Genomic DNA, 26,078 nt, shown 5'->3' with positions numbered 1-26,078 from the left:
GAGATAATTAAGTCAGCTTAATGTTAAATGCTTATCGTGCTGTCAAAGCAGATATAATTCTTCAGAAAAAGACAAAACTATCTCGAATAACTCTGGATAAGAGCGCCTACTAAAAGCTGTAAAAGTAAATAGTGGCACACTCGTGCAGACAAGCAATGCAAGACATTCAACAATCTTTTTTTAAATTATTTTATTTAAATACCACATCAAATTTTACCAAAACAGTGGCTCTGTACTTACTTACAAAACTACTAAATTCAAAATCGGGGTATGTTAAACCAACTCTGCACAGGATGTCATCAAGTAGAAGGGCATTGCAGGGATGAAGGAAATGGTGGGGTTGTTTAGCTGGTCCCACTCAAAATAACTAGATAGACTTGACAGATTTTCTTTAGGCTTACACTATTACACAGTTACAGACATAACCCTTAATTAATACAGAACCTTGATATGGAAGTTAATAAATTTTAAAGAGGTTTTTCATACATTTCATTTGCATAAATGTTTCTCTGAAAGTTTCTTCAGAGAATGATAGGTTATTGTATAATATTGCTCTAAAGAAACCTTTTTGACTTCTGTGTACTGAGTTTAAGTTTAATGTTGTGTTCGTTGTAGGCATCGCTGTATATTTCAGAAGTATATGGAAATACTCCACAAAAATAATAAGGCAAATCACTGTGCATGTGTCTCTGTGTCTATGGTGGAAAATACTTGTGTTATTGTACTTCATTTCTATAATTAAATTGGAGGGCATAGCAAGTACAGCAACCTGAGTTTGAACCGAATATAAGGAAGGTTAATGTGCTAAAAGAAGTTCCTAGATGTATTATTATTATTATTATTATTATTATTATTAGATTTATGGAATTGCATGGCAAGACACAATCTTCTATAGTACAACTACTGTTGACTAATTTATTCAATTAATCATTACCCTTGACTCCAAGCATATCTCACCTCTAAGAATGTGGCTCCTTCAGATGTGGCAATTTTGAAGAGAGCGTAGATGGGTATGCAGATCACAGAGGAAAGTGCCATGCAGAAGCCAATGACCAGAGACCAGTTTGGGTACACATAGTCATTGTAAGTGATGGGCTTGTACTGGATCACTGTGAAGATCAGGATGAACTAAAGACAGGGAAACAGAGGAGGAGTGTTGGCTGAAAACTATAAATAAAGCATGGTTTACAAACACACATTACATTAGAGCCCAAGATCTGCATCAAAACCAGACCTAGTTATAGCATTAGCTTCACATTTCCTGTTTGGACTAAGACTTATATTAGATTTTCTTAATCCTGGCCCTTGAGTATCACTTCCCTAGTTTAGAATTTACAGTGTTAAAAGGAGGTAACACTTGGAGCTATTCAGCTTGCCTGTTGCCAATGTGGTATCTGCGAATACTCTGATTATGGCTCTCAGTCTTGCACTGTGTATTTTTAGATAATGCACTGTTGAGGAATCAAGTCAAGGGGCTTGTTAACCCCTTAATCGCTAAGGATCCGACAATGGGCCAGACCTTTTTCATAAATGTAGTACTACATTCTACATAACTTATTAATAAGCCTGCAGTTTTTGAGGCTAAAGTAGTTCAATAATTGCTATCTTTCCTTCGGAGTGCAAAGAAAAGCCCATACCCTTAGTGCTTTATTGAAAAGACATATTCTCTTCAGCCCCACTCTGATGTGCCACTTACTGTGATGATGAGGGGAGAGATGAACCTCCAGCAGATTCTGAAGAAGATTGGAGGAGGGAAGCCCAGCATCATCTCCACATCCTTAAAATAGTTCCTGTGGCCTGTGGATGGAACAAACAGTTTAAGGTACAGTTATAGCTCTAGCTACACTTCTTACTTTATAGACAAGAAATACATTCAGCTCAAGGAGGTAAAGATGTGGTGGACTTACCATAAATATACATGATGCAAATACACATAATGCAGGAAATGATGACCAATGAGAAGCTGGCAGCATAGTTATCCATCAGCAGAAGCCAGTATATTCCTGCCTGCAACCACAAGAGGGCCACAATTTAGGTGTCACTGCATATGTCACAGAGTTTGAATGTATTTAACTCTTTGTTTGAACCAAATGCTCACTGGATGATCCAAACATATAAATGTTTAAAGCTGCAGCTTTAAATGTAAAATATAGCGATTTGGAGATCTCTCTGGCAGAATGTGTAAGAAGTGCAGAAGGACATTTAGTAACGTTGGTTGTGTTTTGGCCCCCCCGAGTGGATCAATCTGATGTCTTTTGATGCTAAGTATGTGACTTTTGTGAGGACCAGCACCTCAGATTAGTCACCACACCACACACGCCACCAAACAAGGAAAGCTTCCTTTAAATAACTTCTCTTAAGTTTTTGTACTTTTTCCACTCTGGTTCCTGTGCATAGCGCTCACCTGCGTGGTCAGTGGCACTCCCAAGAGAAACCCAAGGATGGCGACTCCAAGAGTGATGATGGTTTTGTTTCTGATAATCCAGTCTGTCCCAATCTCGTCCACTATAGCAGTGACCAGAGTCTCCAACAGACAGAACTGGACATCCAGAAACATGAACAGTTAAGAACAGTGATGCTCTGCAGTTGTAAAGCTAAATTTTCTACTGGATGAGGTAGGATGAGTTACCTGTGTGCCCAAGCCCAGCAGGATAAGCATAAAGAAGAAGAGCAGGGACCAAAGCGGAGAGATCGGCAGCAGTGTTAGGGCTTCTGGGTAAGCCACAAAGGCCAGGCCCGGCCCGTGGTCAGCCACCTGTGACACGTCCACTCCCAAGTGGTGGGCCATAAAGCCCAAAATGGAGAAGATGACAAAACCAGCATAGACACTGGTGGCACAGTTCGTCACACTGATGATGATGCTGTCTCTGTTTGGCCACAGAAGAAAAAAATCAGAAGAAACGTCTGACTGTCAGATTGTACATCAGTGCCAATTAAAGTAACCTTTCGTATAAGACTCTCAAACCTAGAAAGAGTCTCATATCTAGAAAGATTAATATTTTAGATTATGCTTCTTAATCATTTCACAAACCCATAAGCCAAGAGTCACCAATCTTATCAACTTATGTGCATAGGGCTGGTGTGGCTACAGGTATTAAGTTTAAAGACTGAGATCAACTGTTTAAACAAGCTGAAGTAGATGACCTTCTGCTTGACTAGAATAATAACCTGCAGCTACATCAGTCATTTATGCATTTGTGACCTCTGGCATAAACCTTCTCCTGTTGTCCATTTCACCTGTAACTGTACAGCAGGGTACTTTACTTCTAGCCCTGGTGGGCCCCTGTCCAGCACACGTTGATGATTTGCCTGCTCAGACACTCTTGCCTTAACCGTTAATTGCTAGGTTTTTGAGGTATGTTTGACCAGGGATAGCACCAAACTGTGACAGGCACCTGCCCTGCAGGACTGGAACTAAATAAACTTTCTGTGCAGTATTTCATATACACTCTGCATTCTGTTTTCTATGCTGAATTACAAAAACAGCCACAGTAAAGATGCCTCCCTTTGGAGTCTGTGAGCACTGCAGTCACAATGTTGAGCTAAGATCAGAATGCCATTTTCTCATATGCTTTATCGTGTCTCACCCCTCCGTGCACATTACCTTTAGGCTTCTACCTAGCATGCATGTCACTATCACATCTACTCAGCACAGGACATCTTTCATATCCCATTTAAAATCTAATACATCTGTGGCTATTGTATTTCACCTTATGCTGTTGAAAATGTTTATGCTGAAAGCTGTGTAAGCTGCACGTGTTCTTTTGCTCTTTAGTTGAATATCACCACAGGACTAGCTAACGCAGATTTTCATTATACTGTACACCTATGTATTCATAAGTATAATGGCAAGATATTTAAGTTGAACATAACTGAATTTAACTGTGTATTTTGAATAGTGTCTTTAATACCTGAAGCAGTTGTTATGGAATTTGTTATAGGATGCCATGGTAATGAGACCACCCCAGGCACAACCCAGGGAGTAGAAAATCTGAGAGGCAGCATCACCCCACACCTATAAAACACAAACACACACACACACCCACACACACATTCAGAATATGCCAGTGTAGGTTAACAACCATGTTTTAGCACAAACCCACTAGGGCTTTACAGAGTTTCTAATGAACTTTATGGCAAATCATTACAAAGTGGTGCACTGACCTTGGCATCCAGGATTTTTTGCCACTGTGGGGTGAGGTAGTATTTAATTCCGCTGATGGCACCCTCCAGCGTGATTCCTCTGATGAAGAGAATGGTCAGCACCACATAGGGGAAGGTCGCTGTGAAGTACACCACCTGAGAGCATCCAAACAAAAAAGGAAAAGAAAAATAAACCAGTCAGCACAAGGAAATGCAGCATGGTTTCTATTCCCTAGTCTATCATTTACTGCATACTGAAAGTCCCACACCCCCAATTTAATCCAATGAAATGCTTCATCTGTGGCAAAAAAAACTCTGTTCAAATACGTCCTTTCCATCAAACTACTAATCTATGTTTAAAACACATTACTTCACTGAAGGCTAGGTCCAGTATGACACACTGTGTATAATGTACTCTACCGAAAAAGCCACTGGCACTAAGAGCTCCAAATAATCAGATAGGGAGTTATTTTAGATGTAGCCAAAGGCTTGCAATGGCATGAAGTTCCTGGACAGAGAGAGAGCATTCAGCTTACCTTGCCTGAAGACTTGACCCCACGAATGAGGCAGAGGAAAACCACCACCCAGGAGACTGCCAGACAGCCCAGGATGGGTAGACGCACCTCGCCAAAGTTCCCTATGCCATCGGAGATGTTCAATACATAGTTCCTGAAAGAAGAGGACAAATGAATAATGAGTAGAGATACCCCCATGCAGTAATAGATACTGTCACCAGGATGATATCAATGGTATCAATATCAATTTACATAGTCTGAGCATCATATTATCATCATATATGAATGTTTTATAAAATAGTTCTTTGCAGAGTTTTTTTACAGAAAAAAAATAATGGATTGGTGTTAGCAGATACTCAACGTTTTAAGGAGTTGCTCTCAAGGAGTTACTATCAGTCTCAAGGAGTTACTATCAGTAACTCGAGCTACTATCGGTATTGGAAAAGAAAAAGTGTAAGAGATTTTGTGTAATCTCTAGTAATGAGTGAGAAGCAGTTCTCTCATTGCTGAATACAACTGTGTTTGTTAGTATAAGAGTAAACATTTTATGTTTCAAATTTGAAGAAAAAGTTCTTGTGTGTGTTTGTGTATAGCATTATGGAAAATGAAAAACCATTACCATACAGAAATAAATGTTCATTAACTACATAACTGATAGTTATGCTTAATTTTATTTACACAGCATACAACAAAAAGATGCATGTCATGACAGAGTGGTAAATTTTTCTCGTCTTATCTGAGTGCTTGCTGATTTGCCATCCATTTTCATCTACAACTCACCGACTCACCTTATCGCGTTAAATGGTGTATTTGGGCTGCCTATGACACAGCCCAGACAAAAACAATCCAATATTTTAAGAACATGGTCCAATCAAAACAACTTCTCCCCTCACAATGAACTGCTTGACAGACGAAAGGCAGTGACAGAAAGGCTTTTCACGGTACAGTGACAATCACAACCCAAAGAGCTAGGCACAAACCATTTATAAAGTCATTCAAACAAGCACACACACCCCTCGCTGTCAAAGCCTTCCATTCTCCAAGTGCTGGCAGAGAAACTCTGCATTCAGAAAGACCTTATGCACACACACACACACACACACACACACACACACACACACACACACACACAAACAATAACATTACCTCCTATTGTCTCCAGAAAACCTGAGCCTCATGCTAAACTCTCCCAGCTCAAGGCAGGGCTAATAAAACGAAGGACTAAAAATATCCCAACAAGCACATCTGTCAAGTTTAATTTCACACAGACCCTCATAGCATGGTTCCTGTAAAAATAATTTAAAACACTGATCAAAAAGACCCAAAGCGGTTTAGCATTTTTATTATATCAGGCTTATTACATTTTAAGTACAGTCTATTACAGTCTATGTTCTGAGCATTAAGTTCATGCTTACGTAATTGTACTTGGAGGCTAAAACCTTCCTGCACTTTTCATTTAGACTTCTATGAGACTGGTCCCAGCAGACTCTACATAAACATCTCTGTCATCTGAATCATAAAACAGCCTTATTAGTTCCTGCGGCCCATGATTAAAAGTAAAGTCATTAAACTGCAGAGATGACCATACCAGCTGCCTGGTACATTCATTAGTGAGCGTGAAGGTTTGTCAGTAAAGCTTACACAAATAATTTCTTATATTAAGATTACAGATCTAAAAGCCAGCAAAAACCAGTGCACCTACTGACACAGAATCATTAGAACTGTTTGAGCAAACTGAATCATCTGTTACAATTTGATTCAAAGTTTTCAGTGGTCAGTTTCATTCTGGTTGAAAGCAAAATCTATCACATTCATAAACAGTTTTTTCATTGGGAAATGCTTTTATTAACAAAAAACCTGAAAATTCTCAGATTTAAAGCATCAAAGGAGCAATATGTCTTGTCTGTTTCCAGTGATGGAAAGCAGCACCAGTGTTAATCCTTGTTTTGGTTCTATTTGTCACATCTTTTCTTTACTGCCAAATGATTCTTGCCACAAGCAGGCAGTCTTGTTAGACTGATGGAAGACTTAACACTACATTGACTCACTATCATCTCTTGAGGTACAAAGTGTTATTACAAGACAGAATGGACCAGGGTTAACTGGTTAGCATTTCAAACAGTATCAATACTTCTGTTTCAAACACAAGAATTCCAAAAGTGAAATATTTGAAACTGTCTCACTTGTTTCTACCAACCCTAAGTGTACTGCTTGTCACATAGAAGGAACACTGAATGATGGTGGCAGCAAAGGGAGGAAAACCAAAGAAGGCCTAAAGGTTAGATTAGTTAATTAATTGAATAATAGTGCAGGGTCAAATGGGTATAAAAGTGTTCATCAGTTGCAGCCCTAATAAATAGTCTTATCAAACTACTGAGGCAACCAGGCACATCAAGGATGCTAGGTTCTGTGTCACTGTGAAATGTGAATAAACAAGTATGCAAAAAAAGTGTGATTAACAGAAAAAAAGTTTGCCATGTCACACTAACCTCCAGTATTCCTCACTGGGACTCGTCCTTTTAGTTCGGTTGACCACCTCAGTCACCCCAGACATTACAGCTGTGATGTTAGCAAAGGTAGCATTAGCCTGATGAGTGCCCACCACCCCACTACAGTCAGGGGTATTCCAAGGGTTGTTGCAGTACGTCCAGGGCAGGAGGTTGGTCATTGACGTGAAGAAGTAGTAGAAGGCAATGCAGATCACTACATTGTAATAGATTCCGATGTAGGTGGAAACCACCATCATTCCATAACCCACACCTAAGAGGAAGAGACAAGGACAGCAGAGGTGACAGGATGGCATTCGAGGTCAGGGTAGTTAAAACACAGCTTTGGTCACAATCAAAAACATATTTACTTTAGGTCTTACAAAGAAATTTAGTAGTCTACAATTATTGTGGTACTTCTATAGTGAGATGGTGTTCCCCTGCCCTGTATCTTGTAGTATGTATAAACATCTACCAAGTTACATCATATGTAAATATTCAGTTGCAGTCACACATTTGTAAAATCAGTGTTTAAATGTTTTTGTTAATTTTGTAGACTGTATAGTTTGTCCTAATATATTTATGTAAAATATTTTGTTGCTGCTGCATGTCTTTAACAGATTTCCCTCACAATCAATATGTAACGTGGAGCAAGGTAGCGGACGCATGTGCGGAGGTAAGCGACTTTTATTGAGGGCAAATCCAGGATCATGGTCAGAACAGTCCAAGGTCAATGAGCCAATACAGATAGATTGTGGTACAAACATGACATAAACCAGAATAGACTAACAACACAGACAAAGCAAACATCAAACATAGACCATAACATCAAACAGTGACCGATACAAAGACCAGCAAAGACAAAGTGCAAACACAGGGCTTAAGTAACAAAGGGAAAATGAGGGACAGGTGAAAACAATCAGGGGCGGAGTCACGAAACGAGGGGCAGGACTACAGATACCAAAACAAAAGCACATGGACAGGACTGGGAGGGGCCAATCGTGACACAATACAAATCTGTTTTCTTCCTTTCCATCAATCTTTCCATCTACCTCTCTATATCTATAACCCCAGCTTAGAAAAAAGTTGAGAATTTATATTAAATTAAAATTAAAAATGGCAACAGTGCTTTGCAAAATATTTTTGACCTATTTACACTGAAAGCAATACAACATGAAGTTATTTGATGTTTTACCTCATAAATTTTAATACTGTTTTTCAAAATAATCAATTTCAATTTTGATTACCACTTTGTAACATTTAGGGACCAAAGAACCCCAGTGATAAAGTGTTTCAGGTGTAATTTTGTTCTATTCTTTGAGAAGAGTGTTTCAGCATGCATACAAATGGGAGGGGCGTAACTCAGAGTGCTTTGTTATTGTTTGTTGAGAAGTGCGGCAAGTTTTCTGTGACATTGGGTTTAGTCTTTCTGCTGGCGTGTTGTAAAACAGAATTACGTTGTGTATTATATGTGCATTAAATACATGGACAGATTGCGATGTCCATTTTTTTTGTAGAGTTTTTTTGTAGAGTAGTTAAATGGGCTAGATCAGAATTTGAGTCACAGTGTATGTAATTGATTCCTCTTACGATTTCATAAACATGAAACTGCCTCAGTCAACAAAGGGGCTTACTAGTTTATATATATATATTTTTGGCTTCATCATGTCGCACTACCTCTCACCAAGATGTGTTTTTAATTTTGTTGATTGTAATGTCACATTAAAGATGGAACAAATCGGACATGACTCATTTTTTACATCAGAAACAATACTGCAATTTAAATAATTGTATTTCATATTTGATGTACATAATTTATTATTTACATTTAGTTAATTATTTATCATATATAATTTATATTGTGACACCCAGGCATGTCAGGGTTTAGCTTTTGTTTAGTTATTGTGTTCTGTCCCTTTAAAAAAAGAGTTTCGGGACTCATTTTTAAAAAAAAACTTAAAGAGTCACAGATGACTTTAACAGCTAGCCTAGCATGAGGACAGTGTTTTTCCTTTTTTTGTTCTGTGCTCAGTTCAATAAAGCCGAGTTATGGACCGACATTTCAATGTCTGACTTTCTTCAGAGAACTCCCTATGCTACAGTATTAAAAGGTTAACACTTCAAAGCCTTAAGAAAAGCACAGAGTTTTAAACAAGGTGAACACAAAATGTCAAAAGGAGTAGCGGACCCGCTAGAGTTAAGTCATTTGTATACAATTGTTCTAGACCAATAACAAAGCATTTAAGAGAACGAAAAACCATTGGGAGCCAAGTACCGCCTATTTGAAGTTAGTCCAGCCAACAGGAATACATGTAAGGTGTGCAACAGCACAGGATGTTGCATTTTGCATTTTAAAAAGCGTCACACATTCTCTGTTAAGAACAAGTCAGGACTGCAGGCACCTGCACCCTCTTCTTCTGTAGCCATTCCTTTGTCATGTGTGCAGAATGTGCTTTTGTATTGTATTGCTTGTATTGAGTGTCCCTGGGAAAGATGTTGACTTCAAGGCAGCATATATTGCTCCAAAACCAAAATGTACTTTTTGGCATTAAAGGTGCCATCACAGAAGCATTACCTTTGCCAGACACCTTTCCCAAGGGCACTGGCGCAACCCCACAACCATGACATGCTTTTGGTTCTCTTTTCCTATTTGGTCTGGAGCACACAGCATCTATTTCTTCCCAAAAAAGACATGAAATACTGATTCATCTGACCACAATACACATTTCCACTGTGTGATGGTCTGTAGCAGATGCTTCAGAGTCCAGATAAGTCAATAGCACTTTCTTTTGGCACACAAAAGTTTTAAGTGCCATTTGTGGTTGTAATTATGTATTGTAGTGCTTGACAAAAGTTTGCCAAAGTATTTCTGAGCCCATGTCGATATATAGTTTATAGACAAATGACAGTTCTTCATGCAGTGCCACCTGAGGGACAGCACAGTTAGTCAGCTTAGGTTCACACTCATTCCCTTTACACACTGAAATTTCTCTACAATCCTTAAATTAATTATGTTATGCACTGTAGAGGGTGAAATATCCTAATCAACCCTATCTTTCTTTGAAGAACATTATTTTTCAACATTCCAATCATTTTCTCACATTTACTTTCGTTGGCAAACTGACGATCCTCTGCCCAGCTTTGCTTCTAAAGGACTAGGCCTTTCGTCCATGCTGCTTTTTTTTTACCAAAGCATGATTACAATCACCTGTTGGAATCACCTGTTTAAAATTATTTTACCAGATTATTAGTCCTAAATTGCCCACATCCCAATTTCTGGGAATATGTCACAGGCCTGAATGGCAAGAATGAATGTATTTTTACAAAATGAATAATCTTGTGTTCATACTATCTGCAATGAAGCACAAGTCAAAGTAAATTTTAGAAATCACTGTATTCTTTTTTTACTTTTCCATACCATACCAATTTTTTTATCTGGGGGTGTACCATGGTAGTAAATAACTGGGAGAGACGCCAAGATAATAAACTGCGAATTATGGCTATGTGTCTGAAATGACAAGGTCAGATTTCATGTAAACTAATCATCCAAACACAAAGATACCTTACAGTGTCACTCACCTTTGAACATGGGGCTGACCTTCCAGACCCCAAGGCAGCCCAGAGAGGTGAACTGGCCAAAAGACAGCTCCAGAAAGAAGAGTGGGATACCACAGAACACCAGCATTATGAAGTATGGGAACATGAAGGCACCTGACAGACACATACACAATATTCAGTATTAGACACTGCATTTAGATTAATTCAAGAATGAAACATCACACAATTAGTTGTACTGCCACTTTCATAAGAAAACCTTGTAACTGCAGTTTTTCTGGGTTCAAATTTTTGAAACTCTGCTACAAAGGGTTGCAAGAATTTTTTGCTTGAGGTTGAGTATATTTCAAGGATCATGTGAAGATTCCATTAAAAGAATAAAAAATTATTTTGCTATAGAATGAACATCAACCACCACCCACACTCAATTTTAATCACTCCTTTAAACACAGAAGATGGGCTGAAGTATCTGTGCCTCGTCTTGTTTCAATTCAGTCTAATTCAGGGCATGGCCTCTGATTAGCAGTGGTCCCACTGTGAGCATGAACTCATGGGGAACTGGGGCATGGAGGCAGGCCACTGGAGCTGATAAAGACACAGTCATTGTTGCTGCTGGAAGCAGAGGAATGGCAGCACCAGGCTGCTCTATTTTAAGAGAGCTGACCAAGAGACTGTCCTTTTATGGCAATACTAGCCATAAAGTATTCACAACAATGGTATGCAAACTATTAGATCCATTACTCCACACCAAGAAAAGAATAAAACACATAACAAATTGCTTCCCATTGAAATATACAAAAGTACACACACAATACAGCCAAATATGTTTTAATGAAAAGACCAATACCTCATAATACCTTATTTCTTTTTTACACCATTTTAAAAAGCTGCTCTTTGTATTGTGTGAACATTGACAATATGTACTGCAAAGCTGTATTAAATAAGCTGGTTTATACATGAATAAATAAAGACAGTATAGCATTTAGTGACCTCCTCCATTCCTGTAGCAGAGGTATGGGAACCTCCAGACATTGCCCAGTCCTACTGCATAGCCAACACTGGTCAGGACAAACTCAATCTGGTTTCCCCAGTTTCCTCTCCGGGAGTTCTCGTCCTTCTTTACTTGTTCCCCTGGAACAGCTCCATTCTGGATCATGTAAAACACACACACACACACACACAGACATGCACACACAAAAGAAGGTTAGAGACTCATCCAGTAGTAGTTTATGATAGTGAATGACATACTCTTATTTTAAAAAAATGAAAAAATGTACCTCTGTTGCAAAGCTAAAGAACCAGACTGTTTATTCAAAGTTTTGCAGGCAGAGTGCATAAAAGTTTGAAATCAACAGCAATAAAAATGAGCTAAAACTGGCTATGTGAAACCACTAGAAAAAGCTCTGAATTGCACATGAGAGATGTGAAAGCCAAAGTAAAAGTAAAAGAACTTGATGGAGCACGCCTGATGTGAACCCAAACCGCTGCTATCCACAAAACTACCATTTGGTCCTGTCGGCCAGATTTGAAGTTCATTTTCTCCATCTGTTCCCATCAGATGGTCATTTGTTTAACATCTAGAGCACTCACAGGAATGGCTCAGGGAGTGTCTGTTGACCCCACCAGCGGGAGTGGAACTCAAAGCTGGTCCCATCCAAAATTTAAGCAGTACATATTTGGGAGAGAAAGAAAACTGGTTAAATTTTAAGATTAAACTGTTCAAATAAAAATCACTAAAATCTTGCCTAAGATGAATCAATTCCCAGGACAGTACTCAGACTTATGTAAAATGAGTTTATTGATTGCAACGTGTAAGTGTAAGAGAGAACCACGAAAGACCTGCATGTGCAAGCATATGAACCAGGGCTACACAAACCATTATCTATTAATTATATATTTTTTATATTTGTATACATTATATCACACTCATAATTATTTTATTATAATTATTCATATAATGATTATAATCATTATATAATTATAATCATATTTCAACAGCTTGCATTAATTCTTATCCCCATTACAGTGTATATTATAGAGACATTCCCCATGTAAATGTGCATCTGTGAAAGGGAAATAAAAATCAAGAAAACCACTGTGTAGCATTGGCCCTTCAAATCAACTGCATCACTTGGAATCAAAACTGGAGTTGACTCCAGAATTTCTGGAATTGAACAGCCCTAGACAGTAACATGTAATTGAGACATTTAAATATTTTTACTGTGTGCTGTAAGAATCTTGACCAATCACAGCTCCAGATGAGTGTTTTGATAAATCACTGTATTCATGTAATCCAACAGAAATAAATCCTTTTGGTCAAAATAATGCGGAATGATTTTAATAATTTCACATTGCGTTGATTCACTAATATATTTTCAATTGAAAACAAGGCAAATCAGAATATATCAATGCAAATGCAATACTAGTATTCTGTCCATGTCATGCAGCCCTAATGTAGACCATAACTTTTGAGGTGTGATATATTTTCTTTGTGTAGAGTTGTAGACAAGATGGGGTGGCCTGAAGTGCCCCTTGCACATGGCCTTCCAAGTAGGGCAACACACACACACACACACACACATCATCTGAGTCTCAGCTCCATGGACTGTAGCTCCCAGCAGAGTGGCACAGACACACACAGTCTGTAAAACTCAGTCTGTTAAACAGCAAAATAAGCAAAAAGCAGACACTCACTTACACCTCTTGTTTCTGCTCTCGCTTTTGCCTTTTGGGATGTGCCAAATATTCCTTTTCAAAACAAACACTTATCTTGTGGATTGATCATTTGCACATTTTAAAAACACCCTGATAATCTCAGCAAGAGACTAAGAGACACAACATCAACAATGTTCAACAACAATCCTCCTTTAGTGGAAGAGCAGCAGGTTCAGTGCTGTTTTGTTCTCATAGAGAGTTCCTGTAAAGCTGTGAGGGTGCACGTAAACTTCGCAAAAGGCTGGACACCTGTGCTCAGTGGTGCTGATGTGTGTGTGTGTGTGTGTGTGTGTGTGTGACAGACAGAGACAAAGAGATTGTAGGAGTCTGGAGGGGAGCACATCTGCACTGTTGAAAGAGGCTGGTTGGAGAGAAGAACAGGAAAAAGCTACAGCAACATCAGGCCTGTTTCACTCCTTCCAGTTGTACCACCTGACATGGCAAATTTCACTCATCCACACACACATAAAGCAGGACCAATTTCACTTGATTAGCAGGGCAACTGTTTGCTGTGCTCTAAGCCATTTCACTCATTTTCCATCAACAAGCCAGTCTGCAAATCTCTAGAAAAGTCAAAAGGGAGTCAAAAAACATTTTATCATTATCATTATCCTATCCATTTGTAACCATACAGTGGAAGAACAAAACATTGCTTCCAGTCCCGTGTTTACAGGACCACAATGTACAAAGATTACAAACAGGACAATTAAACCACACAGTGCAGTATAGCACAAAGCACTAAACAACAAAAAATACTTTCAAAGCCCGGCAGTACAATAATATAAATAAGAAAGATAGTGAACTTTACCACTTTACCACTACTCTAAATAAGCTAACAAAGAAAGGAAACCCTGTGCATGTTTTTGGTGAAAGAAAAGACAGTAGCACACAGAGAACTCTGTAAGCTAATGAGAGCTAACATTCTGTAAAGTAAAGCTAACTTTCAAGGTAGGTCATAGGTAAAGTCACTCACTTACCCAGGCAGGACTTTTAAGTACTCTTTCCACCCCTGCTAAGCCACTAGGTATACTACTACAGTTAACCCTCCCTATCAAACCAAGCATATTGACAGTTACCCTCTCTGGGAATTTGCCAGTGGTCCCTTAAATTAATTAACTGTGTGGATGTACAGCATAGTAAAATGTATCAGAAGTGCAGAATCTGTACTTTCTCTGTGATACCAAGGTTCTATCAGTGTATAAAAGATTTCTTTATTGTTGAAGTATATCAAGTGTGCAAGTTCGTTAGGAGTGCAGTTCAGATAGGGAGGCACTATTTGTTGAATAGTTTACTAATATGTAACATTTATGTTTTCTTGTTCAAGTGTTCAAGTGAGTTTTACAGATTTGGTGACAAAAAAAAGATGTTTTTTTAGCTTTAGTAGATCACACTCTGTATATGCCAATTAAACAACAAGCATTAAGTCATATGATTACTATAGAGGAGCTGACTAAACAGCAGAATAGACCACATTTTTGCTCTGGCCATAAAGGGTTAAACATCGAGATTTTCAACCCAGTCCTTGAGGACCCTCTGGCCAGTCTGTGTTTTCACTCTCATCCAGTGTCAAACACACCTGAGCCAGACTACTGAGGACTGTGAAGGCTTGATAAAGTGTCTCAGGTGTGTTAGCAGCTGGAACACTTTGTAAGTGTGCTTTAGCTGGGGGTCCTTGAGGACTACAATGAAAACCTTTATCTTAGTCTTACTTTTTATCTTAGTCTTGCTTTTTTGTTTTTTAAAATAAATTTTGTTTCTGAGACATATCCAAACTGTTGAATATCTATTTCTTTCACACAGTTATGCATTTTAACAGTAACAAGTCACATTTAAAGTGTTGTTGAATACAAATAGATGAAATAAATGTGGCTCATGAGTAATCAGCAGAAAAGAACTTCACACTTGAGACTTATTTTACATACATTTGCCTTAATTTTTCAATGCTGATCTCCTGCCCAGGTGTTTTAGAAAGTCAGAGCAACACTGAGCGAGCAAGAGAGAGAATGAAAACCAAAGAGACAGAAAGACCCCAGCTGGGCCAATTTGCCCTTTTATGTAAGTCCACACAAAAAGCTCACACAAACACAAACACACACAAACAAACAGGGTCTCAGCAGGACCCACTTTAAACGATTGGCCCTTGCTCCATGTTCCCAGTGCTGCAAGCACAGCGTGTGTATCTGTATAAGAGATTTGAGAAACACTTGGAGGTCTTAGCCTTGTAGAATAAAAACAAAAAATTGCCTCGGCAGAGACAGAAGAAGATGATCCTTGGCCATGCTTCAAATAGGTCATTCTCAATATGGATCAGTGGCACTAGCCATGTAATTGCAGCCTTCCTTTTACAGTTCACATGTCTGGTATTCCTATACGGCATTAGGAACAGCTCTATGAAACTCAATCTTTGATGACAAACACAGCCCAGGTCTGTCTGTCTACAATATATATATATATATATATATATATATATATATATATATATATATATATATATATATATATGTATATATTGTGTGTGTAAAAAAAAACTAACAAACAAAAAAATGCATTGCCACATAGCTGTGCCAAATCTCTTCAACATACATGAATACTGTATGACACTGTCATCTATGAAAAAAGAAACAGCAGCTATGTCCATTTTCAAATTAACAACCTCAAGTCTAAAGATGAGTTCAAGGTATGTGTGTGATGTAGGCATGTAGTTTGGAAAACTAGTAAAGTATGTGCTTCTATTACTTTTATTCAGTCAACTACATTTGTGATACTGAAACAAAAAATTTCTCCATACTGCTTTAAAAAGTGTACTGTTACCTTCATGCTATCTAAGGATTGAGTTATAGTGATATGTTGAAATAGATTCTGTGAAATCCTTTCTTTTTATGTAGTGATGGGTACATTTACAAGCCTTATTGACAGCAGCATAGCTGTGTTAAAGTGCTTCCCCTAGCAGGTGTGAGTGCCTGCCACATTACAGAGAGTCAAGAGAGCAACACGACTCTCATCAGGGCCACACACAGTAAAAGTGAACTATAGTATGACAGACCTCTACTCAGCATGCGTGACAATGTTTCCAGAGAAAGAAAGAAAGAAAGAAAGAAAGAAAGAAAGAAAGAAAGAAAGAAAGAAAAAGAAACATAAAGAAAGAGGAAAGGATAAAAAAACATGTAGTTGGCAAGAGGCAGAAACTAAGATATACAGAAAAACAGAGAAAGACAGAAAGAAAGAGATTTTCTGTATTCTGAGCCTGCATGCACCATCACAATCCATTACATTCTGCGCTCCAGTGAAGAGCATTACCAAAAATCAGCCTTTGTCTCTCTGAACTTCTGTACCTCCTTCAGAGGCTTTTAAATTCATGAAGGCATAACAAGCCAATTAAAGAAAATTTTGAATGTCAGTTTCCCAGCATGTCTTGTTGTTAAATTGTGTTTTCCCTGCAAGAAACTGAAGGTGAGCTTTAAACTCAAACACATACAAGCCAGCGTTTCACACTTCAGCACATGTGCCAGTTCACCTGGTTTATACGCTTGATGCAGTACAGCAAATGAAATGAAAGGTTAATTAAACAGGCCTGGGGCTAAGAGCCATATGGGGAAGCAGCATTATGTTCACTACACTGCCGCCCACATTTTTCATATCTTCGTATGTCTGCTTTGTTTACCTTCTGATCATAATTCATTACAGTTAAAACAAGTGCAACTTCAAAGCTTGTACATAAACTTTTTGAGTAGACAGTACTCGTGGTATAAAAGTTGCATGTGTAGCACAATGTCAGAAAAAAGTGCTTCTAAAAAATATGCATTTCAATTTGTTATTTAACAATAATAATAATTTATGATCATTTATGATCATTCTGATTCCCGAACAGGGGGCACTTAAGCAGGGCATCACTGAGTGTGAGGAAACCCACAATAGCAATAATGTGCATAAGGTTGGAGTCACAAAAAAGTTTACTGCTTATGGGTAAGGCTCAGTGTTTTTTTTTAATTTAATGTGTGATTTTTAATTTAATCAGTTAATTCTAAAGAAACAGGTTTAAGATGGCAAAGACAAAAGGTAAAATAATGGATGCATGATCTTCTAAAACAAAAGATACTATACTGCCACCTCAAACTAAAAAACTTTGGGCATTTTGTACTTTGTGGCCCTTTGTTTACAAATATTCATATTTGCTCTACAATTGTCAAATTATTTGAATGGAGATGTATGCATGTGCACATGTGTGAGAGTGTGATCTTTTTGTATTCACACAAGATTCCTTTTTCCAAGCATGTGCAATAATATTGTCACATCGAACACCCCAGAATATCTATCAAGAAACAGACCAGGCCTTAAATTAATAACCATCTACTTTCTAAAGTTGTGTCAAAGAGGTCTAAGAAAAAGACAATTTTAAAGGTAGCATACGTTATTAACATTCCCCCTGAAATATGCACAAGTTAAGACTTCTCATTATTTAGGACCTCATACAGAGAGCACTGAAAAACAGCTTCAGATAACCAGCATACAAGAATATGTTACTAATGAAATACAACTGTTTTAATAACATTTAATATTTTAAGCTTTACAGCTTTAGGAAGACACATTAACAAGGTAAATCTACAGAGACAGCAAGTAAGAAGTTGTAAGAGAGAGAGAGAGAGAGAGAGAGAGAGAGAAACGGGAAACATTTTCAAGCACTACTTTTGGAAATGGCTGAAGACATCTGTTCAAACACCACATTTATGAAAGGTTCACTGTCACTGGAGGGCTGACCTCCCAGTTCTCCTGACTTCACCTGACCTCGGAGGTCACACTTCGAACACCATGTCATCCATCTTGCTCTCCACAGGGAGGAATTCCTTCACCCCAGGAGAGGAAAAGTTTCCCTGTACAGCCTCTAAATGTAGCTCTGTGACTGGGGTTTAGCAACAACATCTACTACTAATGAGATGACTGAGTAAGTAAAATGCTCATTAACAGTTAACCCTTAGAAGTCTTTATGTCTCATAGGATTACATAACGATTTGTTATAATGTAATTAAAGAACTGCATAATAAATGATTAGACATGCCCAATTATAGAAGAGTTTGCTTATTAATTAATTATTATTAATAGCAACCTATGTTATGGGGGTCTGGTGCAATGTGGATCGGGTGGCAGCTGAAGGCGGGGGCCTTGGCGTTCCGATCCTCGGCTACTGAAACTGGCTCTTGGAACTTGGAACGTGACCTCTCTGGCAGGAAAAGAGCCCAAGCTAGTGTATGAGGTTGAGAGATAAAAACTATAGTTGGGCTCACCTCAATACATGGCGGGGCTCTGGAACAGACTCGAGAGAGACAGGGGTTGGACTTTATTCCATTCTGGAGTTGTCCAGGGTGAGAGGCGTTGGGCAGGAGTGGGCTTACTCATAGCTCCCTGGATCAGCGCCTGGACGTTGGGGTTTTCTCTGGTGGACGAGAGGGTGGTTCACCTGCGCCTTCGAGTCAGGGAATGGGCTCTGACTGTTGTCTGTGCTTATGCACCAAACACCAGTTCAGAGTACCCAGACTTCTTGGAGACCCTGGAGGGGGTACTGGAAAGTACCCCCTGTGGGGACAACATTGTCCTGCTGGGTGACTTCAACGCTCACGTGGGCAGTGACAGTGAGACCTGGAAGGACGTGATTGGGAGGAACAGCCTCTCCGATCTGAAACCAAGTGGTGTTTTGTTATTGGAGCTCTGTGCTTGCCACAGTCTGTCCATAACAAACACCATGTTCGAACACAAAGGTGTGCATAAGTGCACACAGCATCAGGACATCTCAGGCCGCAGTCCATTGATCGACTTCATAGTTGTGTCATCGGAATTACGACCATGGGTTTTGGACACCCAGGTGAAGAGAGGAGTGGAGCTGTCAACCGATCACCACCTAGTGGTGAGTTGGATCAGATGGCAGGTGAAAATACCAGACAGACCTGGCAGACGCAAACATGTTGTGAGGGTTTGTTGGGAACATCTGGCAGAAAGAAAGATCAGAAAGATCTTCAACCCCCACATCTGACAAAGCTTTGGCAGTTGCTAAGGCAAAAACTCGGGTGTGGGAGGAGTTTGGTGAGGCCATGGAGAAAGACTATTGACAGGCACTGAGAAGGTTCTGGCAAACCGTCAGGCACCTCAGGAGAGGAAAGCAGTTCCACACCAACACAGTGGTGCTGGGGGGCTGCTGACTTCTACAGGGGACGTCATTGGATGATGATGAATTTTTCAAGGATCTTCTCAATCCCACCAACGATCCATCCCTAGAGGAGGCACAGCACCGGGGGTGGATGAGTTCCACCCGGAATTCCTGAGGGCTCTGGATGTTGTAGGGCTGTCTTGGCTGACACACCTCTACAACATCGCGTGGACATCTGGGGCGGTCCCCCTGGAATGGTAGACTGGGGTGGTGGTCACTCTTTTTAAGAAAGGGGACCAGAGGGTGTGTTCCAAATATCGGGGATCACACTTCTCAGCCGACCCGGTAAGGTCTATGCAGGGGTACTGGAGAAGAGAGTCTGACTGATAGTCGAATCTCAGCTGCAAGAGGAACAATGTGGGTTTCACCCTGGTCGTGGAACACTGGACCAGCTTTTTATCCTCACTAGTGCGTGGGAGTTCGCTCAACCAGTACATGTGTTCTGTGGATTTGGAGAAGGCATTCGACCGTGTCCCTCGGGGGATCCTGTGCGGAGTGCTCCGGGAGTATGGGGTGAGGGGTTCGTTGTTATGGGCCATTTATTCCCTGTACAAACAGAGCAGGAGCTTGGTTCGTATAGCCGGCAGTAAGTCAGATTGGTTTCCAGTTAGGTTTGGACTCTGTCTGGTCTGTTGTCACCTATTCTGTTCATAACTTTTATGGACAGAATTTCTGGGAACAGCCAAGTGGCGGTATGGTGGCATCAGGATTTCATCTCTGTTTTTTGTGGACGATATGGTCCTGTTGTCATAATCAGGCTGGGACCTCCAGCTTTATCTGGACCAGTTTGCAGCTGAGTGTGAAGCGACTGGGATGAAAATCAGCTCCTCTAAATCTGAGACCATGGTCCTCAGTCGGAAAAGGGTGGAATGCTCTGTCCAGGTCGGGAGTGAATTCTTGCCCCAAGTGGAGGAGTTTAAATATCTCAGGATTTGGTTCATGAGTGAAGGATGGATGGAGCGAGAGGTTGACAGGTGGATTGGTGCGGCATCTGCAGTAATGCGGACCCTATACCAGTCCATCATGGTGAAGAGAGAGCTGAGCCAGAAGGCAAAGCTGTCAATTTACCAGTCAGTCTGCATTCCGACTCTCATCTATGGTCACGAGCTTTGGGTAGTGACCGAAAGAACAAGATTGTGGATACAAGTGGCCAAAATGAGCTTTCTCCGCAGGATCAACGGGCTCTTCCTTAGAAGCTCAGCGATATGGGAGAGGCTCGGAGTAGAGCTGCTGCTCCTCCACATTGAGAGAAGCCAGTTTGGTTCGGGCATCTGTTAAGCATGGCCTCTGGATGCCTCCCTAGGGAGGTGTTCCAGACATGTCCAATGGGGAGCAGACCCCGGGGAACACCCAGGACACATTGGAGGGATTATATCTCTTGACTGTCTTGGGAACACCTTGGTATCCCTCCGGAAAGGCTGGAGGAGGTGGCAGGGGAGAGGGAGGCCTGGGCCTCTTTGCTTAGGCTGCTGCCCCTATGAGCCGGACTCGGATAAGCGGATGACAATGGATGGATGGATGGATGGATAGATGACAGCAAACCATACAACTTAGATGTGATGCAATGACCATTAGGATTTCAGGCTTTAGATTCTTTAAAGGTAACTTATTTTTGCCAGGTATCAATTTCACACACTTTGAGCAGTATCATGTTTTTCTAAAAGACTGAAAAGGTTACACATATGCAAAGACCATGTTGGCTAATGGTACTTCTTAGGGGACATTTCAAAAATAAACTAAATTTTAAATGTTTATTTTGTAAAATTATATAGGCACGACTTATGGCAGCATATTCTGGAAATCAAATGTAAGTAAGGACTGAGTATAATGGGAATTGCATTTTTTTGCTGTCAGTGAGAGGTGGGATATCGGAAGGGACTTTCACCTTCCCCTAAACAAGAATTGCTTCATTCCTTTCAGTGTGAATCAGATAAACCAGCATAATTAATGCACTCAAAAAGGTTTATTAAGCTCATTATGTGAGGTAAAAGCAATTCTGCCAAAGACACCAAGCTGTGGCTTCTCATTCTGGAAGTAGCAGGCAACATTCCTGTGCCCTCATTGGTCCGTCCACTGAAAACAAACTCTAACCAGGTAGGGGAGGGCCTGAAAAGAAGCTGGCTTGGTGAGGAATAAGCTTCGGATGAGTTCATCAAAAGGTTGTGCCAATAAAAAACCCTCCTCTAACAGACACTCGGGGTACAGATACATCAGCTTTTAAGCAACTTTGTTCTTTTTATTCTGGTTAAACTTTTACATCAAGTAAATTCCACAGCCAAGTGTTCGCTTAAAGTATAAGCAAAAATTTCATCAAAAGGTTGTGCCAATAAAAAATTCTCCTCTAACAGACACTCAGGGTACAGATACATGAGCTTTTAAGCAACTTTGTTCTTTTTATTCTGGTTAAACTTTTACATCAAGTAAATTCCACAGCCAAGTGTTCGCTTAAAGTATAAGCAAAAATTTCATCAAAAGGTTGTGCCAATAAAAAATTCTCCTCTAACAGACACTCAGGGTACAGATACATGAGCTTTTAAGCAACTTTGTTCTTTTTATTCTGGTTAAACTTTTACATCAAGTAAATTCCACAGCCAAGTGTTCGCTTAAAGTATAAGCATACATTTGCTGTAGTAAATTTGCTATAGATAAAATAAATCATAGATAAAATAAATCAAGGAGGGGGGCAGGATGATCATCACAAAGGTACACAGAATTTATTATTGAGGACATACTTTTAAGAGTGACTATAAAATAAAATTTCTATAAAATGTCCTTTACCAATAATACTGTGTTTTCACTCTGAACTGTAACAGAGTGACTGCATGAATATTTGAAGACTGAGACATAGAAATAAAATTTCTCTAACATCAGCAAGCCCAACAGTCATCCTCACTATCTTGTTATTGTCCATCCATCCATTTTCTAAGCCGCTTCTCCATCAGGGTCGCGAGGGGATGCTGGAGCCTATCCCAGCAGTCTTTGGGCAGAAGGCAGGATACACCCTGGACAGGTCGCCAGTCCATCGCGGGGCAGACAGACAGTCACTCACACACTCACACCTAGGGGCAATTTAGCATGTCCAATTGGCCTGACTGCATGTCTTTGGACTGTGGGAGGAAACCGGAGAACCCGGAGGAAACCCACACAGACATGGGGAGAACATGCAAACTTCACACAGAGAGGTCCCTGGCCGCCGGCCGGGGAATCGAACCCAGGCCCTCCTCGCTGTGAGGTGACAGCGCTACCCACCACGCCACCGTGCCGCCCGTCTTGTTATTATTATTATTATTATTGTTATTATTGTTATTATTATTATTATTATTATTATTATATCTCCACATTCGGAGTGCTGATTTCTCAGGAATAGTCTGTAAACCACTTATGTACCTCATATGGATGCAATGCTGCTTTATTTCAGTGTGTAAGGTAGACACGCTGTTTCATTCAGAACGACTTTTTAAACAACTGTTGGATTTGCAAATATTCCCAACAAAATTTTAATTAATGCCAAACACTGATTTACAAGCTTTTTACTATATATAAAGTAACTCCAACAGTATATGTATTTTTCCACCCAGTTTTATGTATGAGTTGTGATATGTGGGCTTTAGTCTCCCAACATAGGCTTCCGCTACACTTGCCAGGCTGAATTTGCACTCCTGGTGAAAAGTAACTGCAAATGGAATTTAGCTGACATTTTGGGGCTACTTGTTCACACAACTAACAACTCTGAAGTTGGAAAAAAAAACACCTGTAACTATTACCAATAGCAACTTTTCATGCACACAGAGCTGTGAAATAAGTGCATTTGCTGCTCTGGGGACAAGATGATAATGAGTTAATTCAGTGTGGCTGAAGAGCTCTTGACTGCCTTTTCAGTTCAGAAGGTTTCAGAATTCTTAAGGACCCTGAAAAAGCCCCATTAACATGTTCTGTACAGCATTGGGCACTCCTTCTTATCTTCCATGGTTCAACCCAGCCACTTAGCACTTACACAAGCAGGAGCTTGGACTTGCATATGCATTTGTGTGTGAACAGTGAGATGCACAGTGGGTGCCTTGGTCAGTGAATTTCACCACAGGAACCTGACTGACTGGCGGACATACTTCTGTGTCACATAGGCTTTCCAGCCCAGAGCAGTGGGTTAGGCAAAAAGGTCCTAGTTCCATGCAGTACACACACTGTATGCACACATATACATACATACATACCTACTATCTATTTTTGTTGTTGTTTTTTGCTTTTTTTTAGTAGAAGAAACACATGACGAGTGAGATTTTCCTGGTCAAAAACATTTACACTACTTTTACACAAGTGTATATTCAAACTGCAAAATGTTTTGTAGACTTCTTGTAAAATCATTACCAGTAATTAGTGTTTCCATCAAATACATGAACCATTTGAATACATAAAAGTCAAAGTTTTTTTTTGGAGGGAAATCAGACTTTTTTCATCCCCTGTATTATAATGGTAAGCATCCATGTTGTAGCAGGATTACCCTGCTCATAAGTGTGAACTTACCATACATCTAATTACTCTCAGTTTCTCTAGAAAACAAAATCTTAGGTTAATTTTTTTTTCATGGAGAGGATAATATACACTCTCTGGCTTTACTTTACTATTAATAACCAATGTCAGAAAGCAGTTTACATGCAGCAAGTTTCAGCTTCCAGCGATTCTTTCAAATTATGCAAACTTTTACCCTTCAAGCCAGCTGGGTTTGCAACCAAAAAAGAAAAGTAGGCAGTTTACATTCATATTCAGCTAATACACCTTACATCAATTCAAAGGGAATATATTTCACTGAATAACTGTCAGTGTAGCAATGCAGATTGTATTTTTGCACATGAAAAACAGTCAACATTAAAGATAGGGTTGGAACAGCATGGGTGCAGCCAAAGGCTGTCAGGACCCAAGTTCTGCACAGACTTGTACATATAGAAGACCCCTAGCACTGATCTGCACAGACAGCCAGGTCTAGTGCTGCCTGAGCTTAACTAGATCATTCAATTAGTGCTCTGTGAGCACAGCCGTTAAATGATGCGGGAGACTAGCCTGCGGAGCTCAGAGCCAGCGCAAGCTGTTCACCTGCCTGGGTGCGCGCACACACACACACACACACACACACACACACACACAAAATAGTCTGTATAAGCAGACACACATGCTCTCACACACACATAAAACTCTACCACAATTAAATCATCCATTAGTAACATCATGCAATAACAACAAGATTTACATTTTTTTAAAACATGAATCCATCTATGATAAAAAAAAGTATGCATACAGTACTGTAAAAAGGTCAGACTACTCTTTATTTATACATCATTTCTACTCAAAACTAAAAATGAAAAAAAAAATGTGCAGAGACACCCCCCCCACCAAACCAAATTTGGTTTCACTTTCTGCTTCTCACAATACAAGTCAAACATACAGCTTCTTTGTTTCATTAGATTTTCTTAATTTTTGTCCATTTCTTTTTGTCAGCTTCTTGACAGCTACACGTCCTTTCAGGTCCTATAGTGCTGAGATTCTCACAATGAACAATACAACTGTGGATTTATTTTTAGATCTGAAGTAAAAGTGGAGCTCAACTTTCTCATATCTCTCAGATATGCCTGGTTGATCTGATAATAATAGTTTTTGTGTCTGCCAAGTCTTGTGCAATTGTTAGGCGTCCAATTTTCTCTATATCTTTTAATATATTTTTTTTAAACTTAAATTTTAGTAAACCAGAAATATCTCCTGAAAAATGAAGTATTTAATGTCATTTTGACTTTAAGTAAAATATTACTTTCTGACCTTTGCAAAGTACTATATCAACTAAGATGGAAACCCTTTGAAAAGTTTAATGCAGTAAAAACATATTCTTCATAGGCCGATAGTGAACACCACATCAGAATCAGTTTTATACCAGCATTCTTTTAAAGAAGGTCAATTACATCTTCTTTAAGGGTCTTCTGAAGACATTCAAGGGTTATATAAGCTCTACTAAATCCATCATAGAACTTCAAAACATGAAAATATGCATTAAAGCCAACACTGTCACAGTGGCATCTTCAGACAGCTAACTGCAGTAATCCACATGTGCTAGGCCAAAAAGAAGATCCTGCAAACTTGAAGTTAAAACTTAACATTATTGAAGGGTACTGAAATTAATTTTTGAGGGGCAATAAATCTCCTGTTTTAAAACAAAAAACATAATACCAGTCCAAAACTACTTAACATTCTTTAGTATCTTTAACCCTCAAACAGCCTGGACCCATTGGCAGGTGAGCTTGTTCATCATGTTATCACAAATCAGTGAACAGTTACAGCAGCGGTAGCCTTATTGTTATTCACTGGTGTGCCATGACACTTATTCTCAGTGTGCCATGACACTGTCCTAAGTCTTCATACTAATTACTGATTGTACAACAAACCAACAACAAATTGTTGAAATTTCTATCCAAAGGTCTATACCTC

General features: G+C 39.5%; 1 protein-coding gene across 3 annotated transcripts in view; it reads right to left on the bottom strand.

The window, feature by feature from the left end:
* slc6a9 (solute carrier family 6 member 9) overlaps positions 1-26,078 on the bottom strand; it is a 55,863-nt gene that overhangs the window by 4,666 nt on the left and 25,119 nt on the right. For all 3 annotated transcript variants that reach the window (XM_017702696.2, XM_017702695.2, XM_017702697.2), the window contains 11 exons: positions 11,690-11,846; positions 10,724-10,855; positions 7,148-7,418; positions 4,680-4,812; positions 4,165-4,299; positions 3,912-4,015; positions 2,630-2,867; positions 2,405-2,539; positions 1,908-2,007; positions 1,697-1,797; positions 958-1,128 (listed from right to left, as the gene is read on the bottom strand). In XM_017702696.2, the coding sequence (XP_017558185.1) occupies positions 958-1,128; positions 1,697-1,797; positions 1,908-2,007; positions 2,405-2,539; positions 2,630-2,867; positions 3,912-4,015; positions 4,165-4,299; positions 4,680-4,812; positions 7,148-7,418; positions 10,724-10,855; positions 11,690-11,846 (1,677 nt within the window). The remainder of the gene's footprint in view (positions 1-957; positions 1,129-1,696; positions 1,798-1,907; positions 2,008-2,404; positions 2,540-2,629; positions 2,868-3,911; positions 4,016-4,164; positions 4,300-4,679; positions 4,813-7,147; positions 7,419-10,723; positions 10,856-11,689; positions 11,847-26,078) is intronic.

Source organism: Pygocentrus nattereri, chromosome 2 (genome assembly GCF_015220715.1).
Source record: "Pygocentrus nattereri isolate fPygNat1 chromosome 2, fPygNat1.pri, whole genome shotgun sequence".
In the NCBI taxonomy this organism is placed as follows: Eukaryota; Metazoa; Chordata; class Actinopteri; order Characiformes; family Serrasalmidae; genus Pygocentrus; species Pygocentrus nattereri.
This window is presented reverse-complemented; position numbering and strand designations above follow the sequence as displayed.